This window comes from Halichoeres trimaculatus, unplaced genomic scaffold (assembly GCF_033239565.1).
Source record: "Halichoeres trimaculatus isolate MK-OKI-2021-1 unplaced genomic scaffold, fHalTri1.1 fHalTri1_scaffold_20, whole genome shotgun sequence".
NCBI classification, from domain to species: Eukaryota; Metazoa; Chordata; class Actinopteri; order Labriformes; family Labridae; genus Halichoeres; species Halichoeres trimaculatus.
This window is the reverse complement of record NW_027437198.1, coordinates 7,043,272-7,065,552: the sequence shown is the minus strand read 5'-3', so window position 1 is coordinate 7,065,552 and position 22,281 is coordinate 7,043,272. Positions and strand designations below refer to the sequence as shown.

At 41.1% G+C, this 22,281-nt stretch overlaps 1 protein-coding gene across 6 annotated transcripts in view; it reads left to right on the top strand.

Annotated features, from left to right (window-relative positions):
• prkar1b (protein kinase, cAMP-dependent, regulatory, type I, beta) overlaps nt 1-22,281 on the top strand; it is a 111,932-nt gene that overhangs the window by 41,108 nt on the left and 48,543 nt on the right. For all 6 annotated transcript variants that reach the window (XM_074697090.1, XM_074697089.1, XM_074697091.1 and 3 more), the window contains one exon: nt 2,126-2,217. In XM_074697090.1, the coding sequence (XP_074553191.1) occupies nt 2,126-2,217 (92 nt within the window). The remainder of the gene's footprint in view (nt 1-2,125; nt 2,218-22,281) is intronic.

The following is a 22,281-nucleotide window of genomic DNA, read 5'->3' as shown; positions in this document are numbered from 1 at the left end:
TGCACAACTGCTACCAATGGCTGCGCCTGTGACAGAGGTATTTTGGCCTCAAAACTGTACAGTGGTAAATGGTTGAGCCACGCTGTCCACTCTACATACAGTCTGTGATCAGAATGCTTGTTGTTGACACGTCACATACCAAAACGTTTAACACGGATTGTGTTTGTGTCCCAGTGCCCTGTTCTTTCAGACAAAAGACACAAGAACTACAAAGAAAACGATTACAAAGACATTTTTAGACATTTTAGACATATTTTTATATATTATATTATATTTACTTATTTATTTATTTAATGTTATTTATTTATTAATTTATTTCTGAGGGCGGTTGGTGCTTTTGTGCCTTTATCTGGATAAAGGAAGATAGTGGATACAGCAGGGAACAGGGTGAAAATGGGGAATGACATCATGTGGGGAAGAAGAAATAGTCGGGATTCAAACCCGAGCACAACCTGGACCACTTGGCTCCAAGCCCATGATTGTTTCTTAAAAAATAAGTTAGCAAACGGCAACCTCCGGTCTAAGAATATGAGACAATGCAGAAGTGCTAAAATCTGCTGTTGCTCGAGCGTCTGCTTGAGGCTGGCTCTGGAAGTACCAGAAGTCACAAACACACCAAGCTAAATAAGCTGTTTTAACAGCAGAAAGTAATTTATTTACAGCCTGGTTCAAAGACCGTCTCCTGTCTAAATTGCTAATTTTCACTATCGGCGCACACCGTATGGGGGTACATTTGTTTCTAAGGTGGCAGTTTAGAGGATTTTAGGATCGCAAGTTCGGCCAATCAGAGGCACAGCCCAGGTTATGTGGCTAACAAGCGCCCTATAGCTGTACTCCAAGCCACAATCACTTCCAATATGGCTGCTATAGCTGATTTGCTTTTAAACGTCAGTTTCAGAAACAGATAGGTAACGTCGGGGAGACTACCCCATAAATTTTACAGACTGTAGAAGTTATACACATTCTTTTGTAGCTTTTCATAAATGTTTTGGCATGCCATCCAATTCATCAATAGCCCTAAGCCTCTTTTTTCACATTATGATTGGAAAAAGTATTGAATCATGACTCTGAGAATTTAAATTTGAGTAATTTAAGAGCTAGCAACAAGCTGACATTGAATAATGTCCTGAGTGGCAGCGTGGAGCAGGATCTTGCGGAGGATAATTAGGTGTTTGACCCCAACTCTGAATCAAAAATGACTTCTGCTAAGCCTCTCTGTGTGACTGCATCCTCCTCCAGTTCAGCTTCCCAGCCAGGCCAGCCTTCTCTCCCTGTGTCCACTGAGTGGCCGGGGCCTGCGCTCTGCAGATAGATGAAAAATTTGGTACTTTTTATGTGCTGTGTGATGTGGTTTTGTGTGTATTTGTGTGCATGATGTGAACAGTGCTGCGTGGTCGTCTTCATGTGGAGACATCTGTTGCTTTAACGTAATTACAGCTTACCCCCTCCTCTCCCCCAGCACCAGAGACAACACACACACACACACACACACACACACACACACACACACACACACACACACACACACGCACACACACACACACACACACACACACACACACACACACACACACACACACACACACACACACACACACACACACAGTCATCCTCTTCAAGTTTTTATTTCTTCTCCCTTTCTTACTTTTTTGCCTTTCTCACCCTGTGTGGAAAGAAGTTGAAGCTCTCCTCTTTCTAAATGCAGACTTTTTGACTTTGTTGTGGCTACAGACTTTGTAATCCCCTTTCCATGTACATACACACACTCAAACTCCTCGACACACAAACTCACACACACACACACACACACACAAGCAGACAACCCACAGTCTGGGACATGAAAATGCATGTTTTATGAATGAGTTCAGGCCTCTCTTGAATTTTTTAGGGCTGTGTGACATTTTGAGTGTAATCCCTGAACAGATGGGCTTTCCCAAAAATACACAGACACACGTGCGGGATACTTCTTTCAGAGTTTGCCAATACGCTGCTCTCTAATTACTCAATTTAGTCGGCTTTGAAGTGGAGACTATTATGTGTTTTTTGCTGCTTTAATCCATGTGTCCACCTGCAATGTGTTGTTGCAGTCTGCTCCACAGTCTACATTACTGCTTTGTCTTAACAGGTGATCCCAAAAGACTACAAGACCATGACGGCCTTGGCAAAAGCCATCTCCAAGAATGTGCTGTTTGCTCATCTGGATGACAATGAAAGGAGGTACTGAATGTAAATGACTGAACAGTTTTTTTTTTTTTTTTGTTTTGTTTTTTGATGTTTGACGCCAGTCATCCAAATGTGTGTGTATGTGTGTGAAATGAGTGACTGTTTTTCAACCAATAAGATATTTTTACTTATGAGCAGGGCTTGACATTGAAGTCCATCTAAAGCAGCTAAGTATATAAATTAAAGTCTTAAAATCATGGGAAAAACAAGCACTTCTCTCTGCTGAAAAATGCTGGGGGCGTGTCAGTTCGAGGTGCTGGAACCACGCTCACACATGGGAGGGGAGCTGCCTCCGTGGACTGTACAAAAACAAAACTAATTGTAGCAATGGAAGCTAGCGCCAGCAGCCTCACTGGTCGGACCCAACCCTACCTGTTTGAGCCATTAAACCTAGAATCTGACTCTGAATCACTGATAGTGCTCAGCCTCATACCTCACAGTCTAGTAGTAGCAATTGCTGCCCGAGACTCGAGAGCGAGCGGAAAACCACCAAAGCTAACGATGCTGAGTATATTAATACCACACCAGCAGCAGGGGCAGGGTTATGCTAATGATGACCCTGTTACATAACGCGGCTATGGTTCCTGACCGCCCATTAAATCCTGAACACAGAAATTTTGAAACACAGTTTGTGAGCCTAGCTCCACAATTAAACCCTAAATGGTTGAAAGACTTTTTTTCATGTTTTAAGGAAAAACATTCATGACTTATTTAATGTGTTTAGAAGAAAATGTCTGAACTTTCTTTACATGGATTTTAACTTTTTTGTTCACCAGCCACTGTGGCTAGTGGTTTTCCAGAGTTACTAGCCACTCAGAATTTTCACCAGCCACAATTTTGGTGTTGGATGATTATGTTTTGATATGATAAAAGCCAACAATGGCATGCTAAAGTTTACCTGATCCAGATTTTCAACTTTTTAAAATGTAAGTGACCCCTGTGCACATTCAAATCAAGGGGCTGTTTACACAACAGAGGTTTTAAGGTGAAACACAAAAGTATTGTTGCATTTTAGCCTCGCTTCACACAGAAACTTAGAATGCAAACTTTTGAAAACTGCCTCCAGATTGAAATTTTTCTGAAATGCTATTGACATGGTTGCTCTGTAAACAGTAAGCCAGTGTTTTCAGTAAAAACGCAAACATCTGCTTACTGTCTTTCAACAAAATGTGCATCTGTTGCCACACCAGATGATGGGACCAACTCTACTTCAGTGGAGAGCTACTAAAAACTGCCTCTGGACAAGACAGTTATAGCGCCAACTACAGGCCTGGCATGCTTGCTACAGCGTTTTCAGTGTAAATACAGATTTTGTTTTACTGCGTTTCAGCATTTTCAGATGAAATGTTGTCATGTAAACGGGACCTTAGACTACAAAAATGTTATACGCCACAGGTCATGATCAGGTGTTCAGCTTTTATAAGGTTGTGCTGCTTTTATATGAAAACATGCAGTCTATTGAGACAAAGTCATAAAAGGAGGAGTTTATTATTGCATTGAATGAAAGAGGTGAAGGTAGAAAACTACTTGAAAAGATAAAAACTAAAGTGAAAAAAAACTAGCAGAAAACACTGTCTGCTGAAATATTTCTTTACAGCAGTCATTTTTCAGTATCAAAGTAAGTGCCATACTTTCTGGATTTTAAGTCACTCCGTGCTATAATTAAACATTTTTTGAAGTCGTATCAGTCATAAAATGCGTCATAAAGAGGTAAACAACATATATAAGTCACACTGGACTACCAGTGTCATTTAATTAGAATGATTTGGTTTGTTTACAGTATTTCCTGAGTGAACTTTTCACACTTTGATGAGTGTTTGTGTATTAGGAGATTCAAATATTGTTCCTACAGCTTCTCACATCTGTGACCAGTTTCTCTTCTCTTTGTGCTCTTCTCAACACCCTTGCCACCCCTCTCCCCCCGGCTCTACTGTGAATGTTTCTGGTGAGACTGGCGCAGTGTGAACTTAAATGAGCTCCTGCTGATCAATTTCCTCACTTTTAAAAAGTTACAGGAGTTTTGACGCTAGTTTGAGACTCAAATCCTGGAATCTGTTAACAATGCAGAGTGAAAAAGACGCGGTCTAACTTCAAAATCACGTTATCAGGCGCTAGACACTGGGGCCTGTCAGGATGTTTAAGCCGGAAACTGGAGATGAAATCTGAATTCGTGTCAGCTGTTAAGTAAGCAAAAGACTTTGGGAATGGACCAATGAGCAAACACTGTGTGCAGGCAGGGCTCATGGGAGTTGTAGTGTCATACTCTCATAATGCAATTGGTTTAGTATTTTAGATGCTGTTTCAGGAAACTAAGATTAAATAATTCAACTTGACAAAGTGGCTAGTAGGAGTGTCAGTGTTACCCGCCACAACATAAGTCCATGAGCATTTGGTGGGTTGGCAAGTGTTAATGTCAAGCCCTGCTTGTGAACGTATTGCACTTGTGGCCACTGTGTGCCAGTGTTTTTTGCTTTGGTGAGCGTTTCCAAAGAATGCAAAGGACGCTATGTTTCTGTGATCTTTCTGTCATGGTTGGAATTTCCATTTTCAGACATCAGCATGGACTTCTAGAAATCAGCAGAACTCTCCATCCCAGTTTTTGATGCCAATCTTTCCATCTCTTTTCTGAGCATCTTCAACTTTGTGTTGTTCTTTCACATTCTTCCCTTTTTCACCCTTCCTCTATTCATCCTTATATTGATCCCAGACCTCTAGTGATGTCCCAGCCTGGCTGTGACAGGGAAGAGTGGTGTTGTGGGAAAGGCTCTCAGGTGGCTGGCGGTCCAGACTGCCAGGCGGACTAATGTTTCATTGGCGGGGAGAATCCATTATACCCCATGGAGAGGAAAACACCGGAGCTTTCCTGTTGGCTAAAGCCTCCACAGGCTGAACCCAAAACATGCTCTCTTCAGTCTTTCGTCAGCTGACAATTTACCGTGCTCCCTTGGCACAAGCTCGCAGGCCTCTGATTGCACGTCAGTGCCTCTGAAGCAGCCCGGAGTGGAGTGCAACATGTGATAGATCCAGACAGTCTGAGAAACCATGTACTTGGGTGGCTAATGTGGCAGATTAGAGTTACAGCACTGAAATGTATGGCAGTAGACCATAAAGCATCAGGTTTTAATGTACTCAAGGCCTCTTGGCAAGCTAAGCTGGGCGCTGGCGACATGCTCGACCGTTGAAACCATGCATGATGTAGAATTTATTCGACTGGCTGTCATGTTTACTGTTTCGCTACACATAGCTAGCATCAGCCTTTAAGGAATCTGCTGCACACAGGAGTTAGTTGTTGTGAGGTTTGTGGATGAACATGCAGCTAGTGGCTCTGAAGGCTCTCAGCTTGTGAATATTCATCCGATTTGCTGAGTTGCAACATGGCAGTTTGTTGGCTTTACCTTCCTCAATGATTCGACCCCCTCTGTCACTCTCTTCTTTTCTTTCTCTTTTCACTTCCAGCTGCTGATGCTAGACAGCTGGTTTGTTGACTGGATGGTAGCTCAGGCGCATTGCAGTTTTGTTGTGGTTGCAGCCCTTACTGAAAGAAGCGTACTGATCCACAGCCAGTGTGTGGTTAATAAAAGCTCACTGTAAACCCAGATAAGTTGAGTTTACTTGAAAAATGCTTGCAAACCGGTTACCTTAAATAAAACTAAGTGATGAAAAGAAAGTTAATATGAAACTGAAGTTAGATTAACTCAACATCTTTATTGTGGATTATTATGGAAGATGATTCCAGTGAATGTCTTTAATCAAATAAACCTGATGCTGATTTGTTACGAATTAAAATATTAAGTAATGTAAAAAAAAAAAATGCTTATCACTGCAAAAAATGATACGTTGACCTTACTCAAAACTGAAAGACGTGGTTTTAATACATTTTCCTTATGAATTAAGTATATCTAATAATAAAAAATTGAAGCAGATCAACTAAATTAAAACATTTGAAAGTACAGCTGGGTATCCACACCGTTCCCTCCCACTCATGGTTACAAACGCCGTCACAACAAAAAACAGCTTTAATTTCATAACTTCAGTAACCGTGATTGAGGAAGGTAGGCAGTAGATATGAGACCCTGCTGAACATTGTAATATTGTTTTTTAGGAGGCACAGGTTGTCTGAGCCCCACAGCACTGACTGGTCTGTGCTCCATGGCACAGAGTCTTGTACCTATTAACTGTTGCAGTGTGCTTAGTGGTTAATATATTTACAAATGAAATGTTTGACTGGACTATCGTGCTATTTTGGCCAATTTTGAAAAACAAATAATTATTTAGTTTTGACGCAGACAGCCAGTCCACGCCATGAAGAGCATAGAAAGTTGATCAGTGCCACAAGGGGCACAGATGGCTGGTCCATGCTGTGAAGTACAGACAAACAGTCTGTGTCATGTGAAGCACAGACAACCTGTGCCACTGCTGCATGTCTAGAAGTACAGCATGGTCTCATATCGACTGCGTCCCCTCCTCACTCACGGTTACAAAACACAGTCACAGAAACTAATGAATTCAAGTTGTTCTTACTTAAACAGTAATAAAAGTTAAATCTACTCAGAAATCATCAGTTCCAACACTGAAAACTCAGACATTTGAGTAAATTGAACTAACAAACAAATTCAAAGTTTTTTGTAGCTTAATCCAATTGAGTAATTCGATCTTTTGGGTTTACAGTGCTCGTGAAAAACTGCACGCGACATTTTGGAATCCTCAGCTCAGGTCGCTGTGGTGTATATTCTATACTCTGTGGCTAAAGCTGAGCACAAAACTTGTTTGAAGAAGAGCATGTGTGACTCTTGTTCTCTCTGACAGGTGTAAAATATCTGTGATCTATGGTAGTAAAATGCATCTCTGTTACTAAAGAGAACTGAACTGAAAATGAAGCTTTAAGCCACTTATTTTTCTTGTTGATGCCTTCTGTCGTTGGCAGAAGAACATTGGCGTGGTTACAGGAGCCAGAGCTGTCATGGGCTGACGCACATGAGCAGATGGAGTCTCTCATGTCTCTCACTCCTTCCCTGTTTCCTCCTCTCTTGTCCTGCAAACAGCTGTCCATGAAGGTTATCAGGAGTGCTCGTCAGTGCGCTCTCAGAAAAGTGACAGTTGGGAGTGCTACTTTTGAGCAGCTTCTCTCGACTCTTGATTGACGTCGGAAAAACTTTGCTTCGTTTTCTCTGTTCTGAAACACACAGCTCCACTCATTCAGAAAACATCTTTCGATTCTGTTTTGAGGACTGAGGAGAGCTGTTAGCTGTGTGTGTCAAGGAAACATCTTGTGTGATTAGTCACTCAGCAGTTATGTAAGCCGAACACAACACGATTTGTTCTCCCATTAGCACTATATTATGCTATCATCCCCTTCAGTAATGAGCAGGATCCAAAACAATGAAGCCCTCTCTGTTTCTCTGCTCTCTCCACTGCTCTCCTTTATCTCTCAGCAGTAATGTCTTTGTTGCCGTCTTCCCTCCTTACATTTTTATCCTGTCTTCAATCCATGTTCTGCCCAATCGTCCTCATTCATCTGTCTGACTCAGAATGTACTGTCTTGGCCCTAGAAACAGCACAAATGTATTTTCATTTTACAAATTATATTCTCTGCCTGTAGAAGGACTGGGCAGTTCTGGAAAAAATCCAAATCAGGATTAATCAAACCTTCTACCTTGGTTAATTCATGATTATCTCACTCTCTGCTCAGTTTATTCTGTAATTTTGACTAAAGTAACTGAAATGAACATGCACAGATGTAGAATTAAGGATCATGCATTGAAGGGATGGAATTGAAAACACATATCAGCTAGAATGGAAATGTTTTGTGGAAAAAAAAATCAAGCTTAGAAAGAGAATGACAATGGGTAGAATAAGCCAAATAATCAACGCAGCAGTTTTACAGCAGTCAGAAGCTCCAAATGTTGGTTTTGATTTTTTCTGATTAATCATCCAGCCCTAGCTCACAGGATTTTTTTTAATTCAAATATTTGATTTCTTAAGTACCGTAAATATTAATTAATGCAATGAATTGAATGACCACAGGCTGAAATGAGACTCCTATGCCTTGCATTAGGGTTAGGGATGGGTCCTGAATTAGGTTCTTTCATAGGTACCGACCAAATTCTGTCTGTAGCACCAAGTTCCGATTCACTTGAAATCAAACGGTACCATATTTAGGTACCTAAACACATTCTTGTGGCTGTGAAGGACATGAAGAGGTGATTTTCCACACAGGACATAAACACAGCATTGCAAGTTTGTATACTGAGAAAATATGTTGAATTGAAAAACTTTGAGATTTCATTATTAAACAAATTTATATTTACAACCACATAAACAAACAAGAGTACTGAAAATTGGAACTGTGAAGTACGGAAACTGATTGCCAGGTACCAGGTATTGATACCATATTGTTTTAGATGTGAGAGGTACCCATCCCTAATTATGCTCTTTCTTATGGTGTCAAGGTTTAAGTCTGTCAGTGGTCCCCTAACTTTTCAGCCATAACCCCCAGAGACCGGTTATGTTGGAAACCACAAAAAAGCTCCAAGAGATCACTGGCTCCCACTCTGAAAACTGGGGCTGGGACAATACGCTAATCTCGCTATTTGATTTTATTACTATTTTTGGGTGCTGAGTCAATTTAAATTGCAATTCATTGATATTTACAATTTTGGGGATTTTTAGTTTGCTTTTTAACACCAGACCATTTTAAAAAGTTAAATGATTGATGATAATGTCTACAGACTACATCCGGAGCCAAATTTTCCCATAAAATACACATTGCGTGAGTCAGAGAGAAACATTTCACCCTCTGCTGGAGAAAAGTGGTAACTTTTTTCCAATCCAGTTTATAAACAAAGACTGAAATGACAAATTTAAGTTTGAAAAAAAAAAAAAGTTTTTGTTTTTTTAACCAAGAATCCCGATTTTGATATTGTCAAACAAAAAAAATCTCAATTTTTGTTTTTTTTTCTCCCACCCTTACTGGGAACCACTGTTTAAATCGTCACTTTTTCCTTGTGTGTAGAATGAACTCCAACTTTTTAATCCTCAACTCACTCATTTGTTTAGTAGAAATCTAGCTAGAGTGACCATAGAATGTAAAAAAATTGGACGTCATCTTGCTTAGCTTGAAGTAAGGTCACCACAAAAACTGCTCCCCCTGGTGGCTGGCTGCAGTATAGGTCAAAAAAATCCATCTCTCTAGTCATTCTAGATGGGCTGTGGTCAAACTTTAAAAAATTAATACACCTCGTAAAAATATATCTAGCATCTGATTGCTGTGGTGATTTGAAGATACCATTCTGCTGCTTTGTATTTAAGTCCTCTTTTTTTTTGGAAAAGTTTCGTTTTCATTAGTTATACGAGGTTAAAAACAAGGTTTTACGTCACGTTTAACGATGATTGACAACTGCTGCTCTTGTGTATTTTTTCGGGGTTTGTAAAATATGTCGGAAGGTAGGGTCAAGAAGTGATTAGACTCTGGAAATAAAAAAAAAAAACAGTACTATTTTTGTCTCCTGGCTCCACTCAGATTCTCCCAGAATCCCTCAAAACTGCTGCCAATGGCTGTGCCTGTGTGTGTCTATGGGAGTGACTAATTCAACAGATCTCTGAACCTGTGTCTAATCTGGGGATGAAACATACAGGATGAAATGAGGAAATGATCAAGTAGGGTGTCCTAAGACAAGGGGAATAAGTGAAGGTGCTTCTTCTGTTTTGTACAGATGTTTGCTTACTCAGCTTCCATTGTCAGGAATGTAAAGATGTGCAGACCAATGCGTGTGTTCTGGACAGAGAATGAAAGAATGTAAAGGGAGGATTGGATTAAAGGGAAAGAGAAGGGGTCTTTGTTTTCTATAAAACAACACGCTCAGAATACTTTTTTTTTCTTTACCTAAGGTTAGAGAAAGAAAGACGGCTCACTACCTTTGACCGTCATAACTTTTCAGTGCGACACGTGATGTAGCACATTTCATTTTTCTTCAAACAAATAAGCCTAAAATAAGAATCCTTCATACCTTGTAGTTTTTTTAGAGATTGAAAGGGAAGAGTTGTGCAAAGGTGAACAAAACACACATATAGGAAGACACACCATCACTACAAAGGACTGAAGGGATTACAGTACCCTGAGAAACACACACACACACACACACACACACACACACACACACACACACACACACACACACACACACACACACACACAGAGGGATGTTCTGAAGTATGCATGTCAGCCTGTGTTCCCAGTGCGGCTGCTCCAGCTGGGAGTGTGGAGTCTTTGATTAACACACCATTCCATATGTCAAACTTTATGGCCCCCGAGTTTCTGAGCCCCACCAGCCGTGTGTGTATGTGTGTGTGTGTGTATGTGTGTGTGTGTGCAGTCCATCTTTCCTCAGCTGCACAGACTGGAAACCTCAACACATTTTGCCTTCCAGATCTCATCTAAGCCTTGTTTTCGTTGAGCAGTTATTGGCTGAAGAGGTTGCAGAAAAAGAGGGATCAAAGCCGTCTTTCATGCTGCTGCAGCGTTATAAAAATACATTTCTAAGATTTATCTTTGAAGAGTGTGGTAAAAAGGAATCAATGCCACAAGTGAACAGTATATTTTTCAGTTTAACTCTTTTACTTTGGCTGGTCTTAAAGCTGACATCATCACCTCTGTCCCCAGCTGGTCACTGGAGGGACCTGTTCTGTTTGGCTTATTGGGCCCTGATTATGATATGTCGTGCAAATAGACACACGAGGACAAAGATAAGCCAGGAAATGGTGTTTGATTTTCTCAATCCTGACCCTGCTTTGCTTACACTCAGCCGATAAGCACCTGTCTCAATACTGTAACCGTACAGTGTTTGTTGTATAAACTGAAATCCTTATCTCATCCTGAGAGCATTTTGATAGCAGAGAACAGAGACTCAAACTGTGTATGTAACAGCAGCAAATATGTCAGCCTCACAGCCTGCACATACGCACACGTGTGTGTGTTTGTCCAGGTGTGCTTTCAGCTCAGATATGCCGTCCTCTCACCCTTGTTCCTACTTGTTAAACGCCCATTGAGAACCAATCTTTTAATACAGTCAGAGAAACGTTATCGCCTCTGTAAACAAACTGTTTCCGCTCTTTCTGTGAGAGTGTTTCTCATTTACCTTCTCCTGAAGAGATAAGAAGTGAAACTTCACATAGCAGAGCCGGCAGTGTTCATGTTGGCCTGTTTTTGTCAACATTTCCACTAGAGCTGAAACGATTCCTCGAATTATTCGAGGTACTCGATTGCAAAAAATACTCGAGTGATTTTCTCCGCCTCGAGGAATCGTTTGATTTTAAAAGGGATCAAAGAGTGGTATTTCAAATAGAGCTGAGGCCATATCAAGAGAGTTTTCAGACCCCTCAAGCTACCTCTTATACAAAATAGCAACTAGCAACAAACCTAGCTTCTTTTCTGGAGTTAGGAGACTAATGGGTCATTCTACAAAACGGGTGCCATTTGGGTCCGCAACATTTGATGAGATGTACAAAGCACAAAAAATGTGTCAAAGTGTGTTTACAAATTTTGGAGCTACCAAAGCAAGTGCTCTTATTGATATGCTGTATCAGAAAATTCTATTTCTTAAAGAGAAAATTTTCATTTGAAAAATAACTGCTCTTTAACTAAACAAAAATGTATTTTATCCGATTACTCGATTAATCGATGGGATTTTCAGTAGAATACTCGAATACTAAAATATTCAATAGCTGCAGCCCTAATTTCCACACACCTACCTGTGACTTGATCTCATACCTCATTAGCTAAACAGAGCAAAGATGGACAGAAGAAGAAGGAGGAGAGAAGCAGGAGGTCACAGATAAAGAGAGATTTATTAGGGAAGAAGGGGCCTCTGGGAAATCTATCTGAAGTGTTTTTGTTTTTCCCTCGACACAAACAGATTTTTAAGCTCATCATGTTCTCCTCTCCTGCATTAGCGTAATGCCCTCCTGCCACAAAACAGCCTCCTGGGAAAGCACAGACAGGAGAAGCCCTGCTCCCCGTGTTAGCACAGAAATAGTCTGGCAGACCTGAGGAAGCCCTGTTTATCCCATTCCTTTGGATGTCCTGGCAGAGCGTGTGGTGTTAGAAATGACATTTCCTTCTGGTGTAAAGAGTTGTTAAACCTGCTGAGGTCAGGACCTGACTGTAAATCAAGCAAACACACTTTGAGACGTAGAGAGAAAACTCAAAACACTCATCAGCGTTTTTATGTTATTACCTCCGAAGCCCAATCAGTATCACATTTTGCAGCTTAAATGCAAAAGCAAAGAAAACAATCAGTGCAGGCTTGGAGAGATGTGGTTACCTCACCCTGCCTGCTTTAATCCTCTAATTAACAAGCTGAGTAATGAGTTGATGAAGTGACCGATTAGTTGACCTCTGACCTCTAAACTCTGACCTCTGCACCTTCCCCGCTAGGCCCTGCCGATGGACGGAGAACATCTTTAGTGTACCAGTTCTCTTTTGTGTGTGTGTGTGTGTGTGTGTGTGTGTGTGTTGCCTTGAAGAGGTGCAAAGAACAACAACATTTAAATGAGGTAGTGACAGAAAAGTCACTCAAACAAACACAAACGAAGTGAAAGACACTCAAACTGCGCGGGAGAGAACCAACCCGTCTCACGTTCCACCACGCTATGGTAAAAACATGTTTGAAACCTTGTGGGAAGGGAAAAAGAAAAGGATGCAACACGTTATTTCTTTTTTTTTTTAACTTCTCTTTATTGGGTTTTTTTCCTTTGTTGCACACAAATACAAAAATAAATAAACGATATAAATATATGCATCTGCTCACGCATTCATGGTATGATGTATCGGCACATCCACATACACACATAAACCTGCACACATATATACATGTTCTTACATACATGGATACACCAATACACACACAACACAACTGTACATACACAAATACATTAACTTAAAAAAATAAAATAAAATAAAGTAATAATAAAAAATAAAATTAATTAATTAATAAATATAATGCAATAAAAAAATTAATTAATAAATAAAATTTAATGCAGTAAAAAATACAATAAATTAATTAATAAATAAAATTTAATGCAGTAAAAAATTAAATAAAATAAAATAATTAATAAAATATAATGCAATCAAAATAAAACAAGAATAAGAGAGAAAAAAAAAATATTAATGATATGACAAGGAGGATGCAACTTGCAGCAGCACATTATTTCTGTCCAATTAGGCTCCTCACAGATGTGGAATTTGAGCTGTAGGTCGCGCTGAATACATTCAATCCTGTTTCTTAAAAAAACAGCTTTAATCTCCATCAACATTCACACTACAAAAAACTTAAATCTTATGAAGTGTTTTCGTCTTATTTTGAGTAAAAAATGTCTTCTTTTAGACTTAATATGAGCCACATTCACCTGACCAGGTATTATTTAAAGTTGTTTAAAGACAAAATTGAGACCTGAATTACTTGTAACAAGTAAAAAAAAAAGCAAATGGTACAAAAGAAAAAATTTTTGGATTGAGACATCATTGTAGTTTCAAGTGATTTTTTTTGCAATTTTTTCCTTCTCCATTGCCAGATTTTTTAACTTGTTACAAGCAATTTTGACCTCATTTATGTCTTTAAATAAATTGAAACAAAAGAATTTTTCTGGACCAGTCAGAAAATGTGGCTCATATCAAGAATAAAAATATTTTTTTTACTTAAAATAAGACAAAACACTTGATAAGATTCAGTTTTTTCTTGTGCACATGAACACAGCGACCCTGTGAGTGTGTTGTTACCACACAGCAGCCCCTAGGGGGTGTTTTTGCCACGCACACAGATAATACAGATATTAACTATGTCATGAGTGACTGCCTGAGAGTCAGATGTGCTGTCTCATGTAATGTTGTCAGATATACACCAAAAAATGAGTGTTAATTTTTAAGATAGCGGTTTATGAGGAGAAACATGTTTGGATACTTGTTTAATGTTCCTCCTCCCAGGAAACAGAGGCACTGAATGGTGGGAGATGCTTGATTGTGTTTCACCAAACTAAATCTCTTTTCTGGTGATTTTGGAATGACTGCTCAGGAAGTATCCTGTAGTGTCTGCCCCGTGTGTGTGTGTGTGTGTGTGTGTGTGTGTGTGTGTTTGGTTTACGGTTATTTGTGCACGTTATTCCACTCTCTAGGAAGCCCATTGCTCTGTGTGCTCAGGTGGAAGAGTGGAGGAGATGTTTGGCTGTGATTTGTTTTTTATGGTTCGCCATGCAACAGCAGCAGTCTGCAATTCAAACAAATCATCTGCTTCTGTGTCGTTTGGTCTTTTTTTTTGTTTGTGTCGGTGTTTCCTGTCTGCGTGTCCTCATCCCTCTTCTTCCTGTGAGCCTGGTGGTCCCCGTCTTCTTCCTCTTCTTTCTTTTGCTTTTTCTCTTCCTGTCCTCCTCTCCTTCGCAGTCACATGCAGGCTCATTCACGTCAACATCTATGCTCGCATCCAGTCCCTCCCCCACATTCATGTGTAGTCTTCTTTCTCTGTCTCCTGCATGGCTTTGTGCTGCTGCCACAATGCCAGGGGCCAGGCGATGAGGTCACTCTCCACAGGAGAGCTGCAGGCCTGACTGAACCTCGACCATCCCCACCACCATCCAGCTCACAGAGGACTAACAGGCCAGCAGCAGCAGCAGCAGCAGCAGCAGCAGACTCACCTCCCCCAGCACACTCAGACAGCTTCACCTCTGCACCCATGCTAACCACAGGGCATGCACACAAATGTATCACTTTATGGGAAGTTCATACCAACCTCAAATCACTTCAGTGAACGCACCAACACAGTTATCTGGAAACTTTTGTCCTCTCTCGTACCCTCTGTTGTGCTTCAACCTGTCCCCTGCTGCCTCTCCCGCCCCTGACATCTTTCTCCGTCCTTCACTTCATCCAGTTTTTCAGAAAGCAGTGAGTCATGTTATAGTGTGAAGGTCTGGAGTCCACTCAGAACATTGTACTCCCTCCAAAATGTACCCCAGAGTCCGTGCAGGAAAGAAATACAGCAAGCCATGACTCATCCCTGCCTTTTCAGCTGCTTATGCCATCAGTGTTAGCATTTGCATACGAGAGCACATGTGTAAACATGTTTTCCTGCTCATGCAAGGGTGCACAGGTACTTATGTGCAAGACTGATTGCATAAAGAAGTAGTTTTCCTTCTGTGCACATGCATAGTTTTTGTACAATAAACAGGAAGACAACAGCAAACCTGGCCTTACCCAGTGTATCCAAACAGTAGTTAGAAATAATACCTGCAGAGGGAAAAGTAGTGAATCACCTCTTTTCCGTTCTGAATAGGCCTCAGACACACGTCAGCTGCTGATAGAGGGAAACTCAAGCGATGCCAGTTCATCAGAAATCTATGAGAACACATTAACGCTGAGACATGTGTTCCTGCACATTGGCCAGGAGTGACTCAGGGCGTTTGCAATCGTGGACAATGTCACGTTTGCTTTCATGCGAATGAATATGTAGGCTAAATGTGCAAATGGGCATGATAATGACTTCCTAGCCAGGGTTTGCCCCTGCTGTGAGGACATGATGTTCCGGCAACCCTTCAGTGCTTTTGTAGCTCAGCCAGGCCAACACAGTACAACCCACACACTGACCACTAGCACATTAGCAGAGGACAGAGCAGCCCGGCACCCTACAGAATAGCTCTGGTTGGCCCATGGCCTCCCATTGTATACATCCCGTCTGCTTTGTCTATGCTTCTGTGATAGGTTCCAGTGCACGGGCACAGACAACAGTCTAGTTATAGCGTGTTAATTCTCCCATGACCTCCTTGTTGGTTCGTTGTGTCACTCTGGTCAAGTTTTACTTGGATAAGAGGTGATTGGTCCGTTTCTGTCGTGCTAGACAAACTTAAAATAGAGGTAACACTTTGATCTAGAGTTTTCAGATAAAAGTCTGTGATAGCATGATGCTGCCTGTATGATACTTTTGGTGGTTTTTGTTCTTAGCATTTATGTTCTTACTGAATTCATGCAAAGCAAAAATTATGCTGGATTAGACAAGCAAAAACATGCACATAGCAACCCTTGAGCATATTTTGCATTAACGCTATTGAATTCTGTTAAAGTGAAAGGGTAATGCATATAAATTCCCAACAACAATATCAACACTTTTGCTTTGGTACCGTTGGACGCTGATACTGATCTGATTTGATATCAGTAGGGATAAACAATTAATCGAATTCAAACCGACATCGCAATGTAATAGAATCCCATTTTCAAATCGCAAAGTCTGCAATTGAAAAAAAGTGCATTTGAAGAGTAAAATCCACATGTTTACATATTTCAGGAGTTGAGCCAAAACTTTGTTTATATTTTAGAGCTTTAGTTTGGGTTTCATTCCTAATGAGAGATCAGTGGGGTTTGGTCTTATTTACATTTTTCATTCATTTATTTATTTATTTATTAATGGCCACACAACAGGGTTGGTGGAATTTGTCTTTCTGAACTTTATTTAATAAGATTCATTAAACAAGGGATTCACATATATTCTTCATATCATTGTTCACACCAGGCCTGTTGTTCTGCAGTACTTTGTTTCTTTCTGATTTTATTTAAGGAAATTAATGATTATTATATTACACATCTACAAGACTTGAAGTTAAATCAAACAGTCAGTATTCTTCTGTGATTGTTATAGTTAGATAAAGATGCATTATACATATCAATTCATGTATCAATCCATCTTATTTCATTATAACATGTAGGCCTGGCCTACAGGAAAGGATAGTGTATATGTTAACAGTATCTTTTGTCATGTTGGTCATTCTAAAGAATGATTTTTTGCTTGTGTGGAGGGAATAATGCAAAAGATACCCCCCCAATAAATGAATAAATAAATAAATAAAAATGGCATGTTAAATCGCAATCGCAATATTGGTCCAAAAATCGCAATAAGAATATTTTCAAAATCGTTCAGCCCAAAACACCAGTATTAAGGCACGGTCATACTGGCCATCCAAACCGTGCCGTGCTTAGACATGATTGCCCCCCTGCAGTGCTGTCCCCAAGCTGGAGAGTACAGCCAGCTCAATATGAACCAGACTTAAGCGGGTATCAGACACGCGCATGGATCGCCAACGTCATTGTGAAGCGTCTGTTAACATGAAGTGTGATCTCATCAGAGTCAGCAAAATGAGACACAGAGAGCACTGCTACAACTTTAGAGACTTTTGGACTTATATTAAGTCGTTTTCGCCCGACACAGCCCTGTAACATCCCTGCTTTGTTTAAAATGATTGTCGAGAGATGCGCTCGCGGTGATTATATGTCATGGATCGCACGCGCTGTCCGCGTGCTTGTGCTCGTGCATGAAGTAAACCATGCCGAAGCCCACCTCTCTGAAGCGTGCCAAAGCACGGAAGCGAATTGTGCTTGAGCACGGCATGGTTGCAGTCACACTGGCCATTTCAAACGTGCTTTAGGGCTGAAGCGTGCTTAGGCACGTCACGGTTGGCCAGTGTGACCGCGTCCTTAATTTAACGTTCTTCATTCCTTGAGGATGAAGATACTAGTTGGCTGATTGATGTTGTCCAGGTCCACACTTGAGGCTGACATTGCCGGATTCCCGTGGGATAGGGGTCAACTTTACTAATAATCACCGGATTGGGATGGTACAGGATAAAAAGTTGGATAAAATATAACATGGGCTGCACAGCGCAATGGTTAGTGCTGCAGCCTCACAGCAAGAAGGTCACCAGTTTGATTCCCAGTTTGGCAGGTGGGCCTTTCTGTGTGGAGTTTGCCTGTTCTCCCTGGTTTCTCTCTGGGTCCTCCGGCTCCCTCTCACAGTCCAAAAACATGCTCACCAGGTTAATCAAGCACTCTAAATTGTCCATAGGTGTGAGTGTGTGGGTAAATGGTTGTCTGTCCCTGTGTCAGTCCTGTGATTGGCTGGCGACCAGTCCAGGGTGTACCCCATCTTTCACCCAATGACAGCTGGGATAGGCTCCAGCCACCCACGACTCTGCACAGCATAAGCGGTTCAAAAAATGAATGAATGAATAATATGTGACATGTGCTGCCATTTTGTTGTTTATTTCCAATAAGCCTACACTGTAACGCAAGTGAAAAGAACTTCACTTCCCAAAAGCCAACAGTGCTCCCGGCCACTGTCTTCCATAGGAATTCAAAAAAGAACAGCAAAGGGGTGAGTAGTCACTGGTGTAGAATCCGATGTGCTAAAAACTGGGTAAAGCAGAGTAAGAAATTAGGACTGATCTGTTAATAGCAAACAGAAATGGACAGCTCTCTTGCTTGTTCATTTTTTTTTAGAGCAGTTAAAACATAAAAGTGTTGTCAATGGTAAATAAGTAAAATAAAACTTCATATGTTTGGGTTTTTTACACTAAGGTAGCCATTTTTGTTTGGATTGAGGCAAATTTTGGCTCTAATTTTTTTTGTCACAGATGATCTTTACCTGTTGCAAAGTAAGCTAAAAAAGAATGGGGAGAAAATCAAATCAAATCAATGTATTGCCTAAAAACTAAAAGAAGGATAAAAAATGGGAGCGGGATGAAAATGTCATTTTACCAGGACAGGACAGGATTTTTTTCTGTGGGAGTGGGTTGGGACAGTGCACTCTTCAGTCTGCACACCTTTGTTTTTGATAAATCAGTTTACAGCAGGGGAGGCCTTACGTCAGTCAGATGTCAGTTATTGAATGTCAACTATTTCTTTCCTCTTCCATGCACCCTTTGCACCTATTACCTCACTGCCCAGAACCCTGGTTGTTGACACACACACTCACATACACAAGTGCAGTGTACAGTTTTCGCCTTAAGCACTTCAGCTCTGGATACCTGGTTCCTCACCTTTTTTCTTTTCCATCAAGTCATCCACTCATCCCGCCCTCCCTCTTCCTCAGGCATTTAAAGAGTTTCCTCTCTGTCTCGGTTTCCGCGTCTTTACTGTATTCATGTGTTTGAGCATGCACGTATAATATGCAGTGTAAACACCTCTCAGGTTTAAACACCAACAAAAGACAATTTGCGACCTGATCTGCTTCCCAAACGCTTATCTTGTTCCAAAGCTTGTCTTCTGTGAGGTGGGAATGAGGGAGGGAGGAGAGGGCGGAGATGAGGGGAGAGGAAAAGACATGCCCGCAGGACAGCGGCATGTCTTGTGATGTTCAGGGATGTGTCAGGGAATGTGTGTGTGTGTGTGTTTAAAAGTCTGAGAGAAGGAGGGAGGGAAATAGAGAAAGGCACTGCTCTTGGCAGGCGTATATAATGTATGGGGTTGTTTTATCTTTGATTATACATCTGTGCAAATTCAGGGGAATATCTCTTTAAAGCCAGCGTGCTGGGTGAGAAAAAGAATCTGTTTTCATGTCTGCTGCTTTCTTTCTCTTTCCAGTGACAAGTCGCCCGTAGACACATCAGAGAGGAAGAGGCTTAGTCCTGTCAGCGCCTGATTGAGCCTGACCCTCTTTCCTTTCGAGTGCAGGAAGAGCTCGCTTTTTCCTGCCCCGCGGCAACAAGAAAGACAGCAGATTAGAGAGGTGTGAAAATCCAAGTTGTGAAAAAGTTGAACACCTTGAAGAACATAAAAAGAGAAGTTTTGGGAAAGTTATTTCACAGAAAAGAATACAAATGAAGGAAAGGTTGTGAAAAATAAAGAGAGAAAGTGCAGGGTTGGACATGTTTGTGATGGTTTGTGGCTGACATCATGGCTGCATCAGGAGGAGGTGTGTGTTGGATCATCAGGTAGGCCTGTTAAAATGCCTCGTCATGCTGGATTCACACAGGTGAAAAAGTTTTCCAGGGCTTCTGCTGGGTTTATATTTATCCATCTTTAAAGATACAGATTGGAAGGAGGGAACACGTCAGCTACAGGCTTTTTGAGCTATTGTCCTCAGCATTGCTGGGAGACCTGTCCTTTGAAGTGTACTGTGGATACACTGCCCAGCCAAAAAAAGTTGCCACCAAAAAAAAAGGTCACACGCTCTAATATTTTGTTGAACAGCCTTTAGCTTTGATTACGGCATGCATTTTCTGTGGCAATCGATAAGCTTTAATTGATGATGGTAGAGTCTGACCCAAAGATTCTCAATGGGGTTAAGGTCTGGACTCTGTGGGGGCTAATCCATGTGTGAAAATGATGTCTCCCTGAACCACTCTTTCAACATCTGAACCTGATGAATCCTGGTATTTTCATCTTGGAATATTTAAGTGCCATCAGGGAAGAAAACATCCATTGTTGGAATAACCTGGTCATTCAGTATCTTCAGGTAGTCAGCTGACCTCATTCTTTGAGCACAGACTGTTGCTGAACCTAGACTTGACCAACTGCAGCAACCCCAGATCATAACACTGCCCCCACAGGCTTGGACAGCAGGTGCTAGGCATGATGGGTGATCACTTTATCTGCCTCTCTTCTTACCCTGATGGCCCATCACTCTCGAACACGGTCAATCTGGACTCATCAGATCACATGACCTTCTTCCAATTGGTCCAGAGTCCAATCATTATGCTCTCGAGCAAATTGAAGCCTTTTTTCTGGTTATCCTCACTGATAAGTGGTTTTCTTAAGGCTACACAGCTGTTCAGCCTCAATCTCTTGAGTTCCCTTCTCATTGTGTGTGTGTGGAAATTCTCTTACTTTCACTATTAAACATAACCCTGAGGTCTACTGCTGTTTTTTCTTCCATTTGATTTCACCAAACATTTCAGTGATTGCTGATCATGATCATTCAGGGGTTGTTTTTCCAGTCACATTTCTTTCTGGAAGATGATGGGTCCCCACTATCCTTCCTAGGGATGGGTACCGAATTAGGTAATTTTTTAGGTACCGACCGAAATCTGTCAAAAGTACCTGGTACCGATTGACGAAAAATCAAAAGGTACCATGTTTAGGTACCTAAATGCATCTGTGTGACTATGAGGGAGTGGAAGAGTGGGTGATTTTCCATGCTGGACATGAACACAGGATTACAAGGTTATATATTAAAGAATATATATGTCAAATTGAAAAACCAAAAAAACATTAAACAAATTTAAATTTAAATTTTTAGATTTAAATAAGCACAAAAAAGTACCAAAAATTGGTACTGTTGAGTACCGGTAGCGATTGCCAGGTACCGGGCATCAGTACCGTATCGTTTCATATGTGAAAGGTACCCATCCCTAATCCTTCCAGTTTTTAATAATGTGAGGGACAGTTCTTAACCCAACTGTAGCCCTTTCTGCAATCTTCTTGGATGTTTTGACCCTTCTCAAACAGACTAACATCTTTTCCACAAACACGGGATGTGTCTTCCTCCATGGTTGTTGAAGAGATGAGAAGCAGCTCATTGCACCAATTGGGGTTAAATAACTTGTTGCCAGCTGAAAGATAATCACCCATGCAGTAATTATCCAATAGGAGGCTATTAGCTTAGTTTAATCCAGGTGGTGACTTTGTTTTTTTGGCCGGGCAGTGTGTTTCCCTGTAGCTCCTGATGTCCACCTTGTTCCCTTGTTTCCTCAGATTCTCCTTTCACCCCTCCCTCTCTGTCTCTAACTCATTTTCTTGTCTGTTACTGCCAAGCTACTCTGCCTCCTGCCCTCAGGATGCCATTATGTGTGTGTGAGTGTGTGTTGAATGGGTATTTTCCTAGTAGAAGTCACAGCCGAGGAATGAGCGTTTGTATACAGACTCTGCATCATTATCACTGCTGCTGTGAAAACTTGAGGCAGACGTTGTAAAAGTAAACAAAATCTTTAATTAAGCACGTGGTGAGAGTGTGTGTGGCTTCGTTTGTTTGTGTACAAGCAGAAGTGAAATCATGTCTCTTTGTCTGTTGCTGTGTCTCTATTATAAGTAACACTTTTCTGCAGCAGCTCACAGAGGCTTTGGTGCTGCAGTGCACACAGATTGAGAGACGCACGTCTACACTTGAGGTAACAGGATGCATGCAGGTTTACGCTGCTTATAAACCCACCATGACCAGGTGTGTCAGTTTAACACAGTGTGCTCCTTGCCCTCTACTGGTTTTAAATATAACTCCCACTATTTAATCACAGTGTTCTCTTACAAATCTCCTC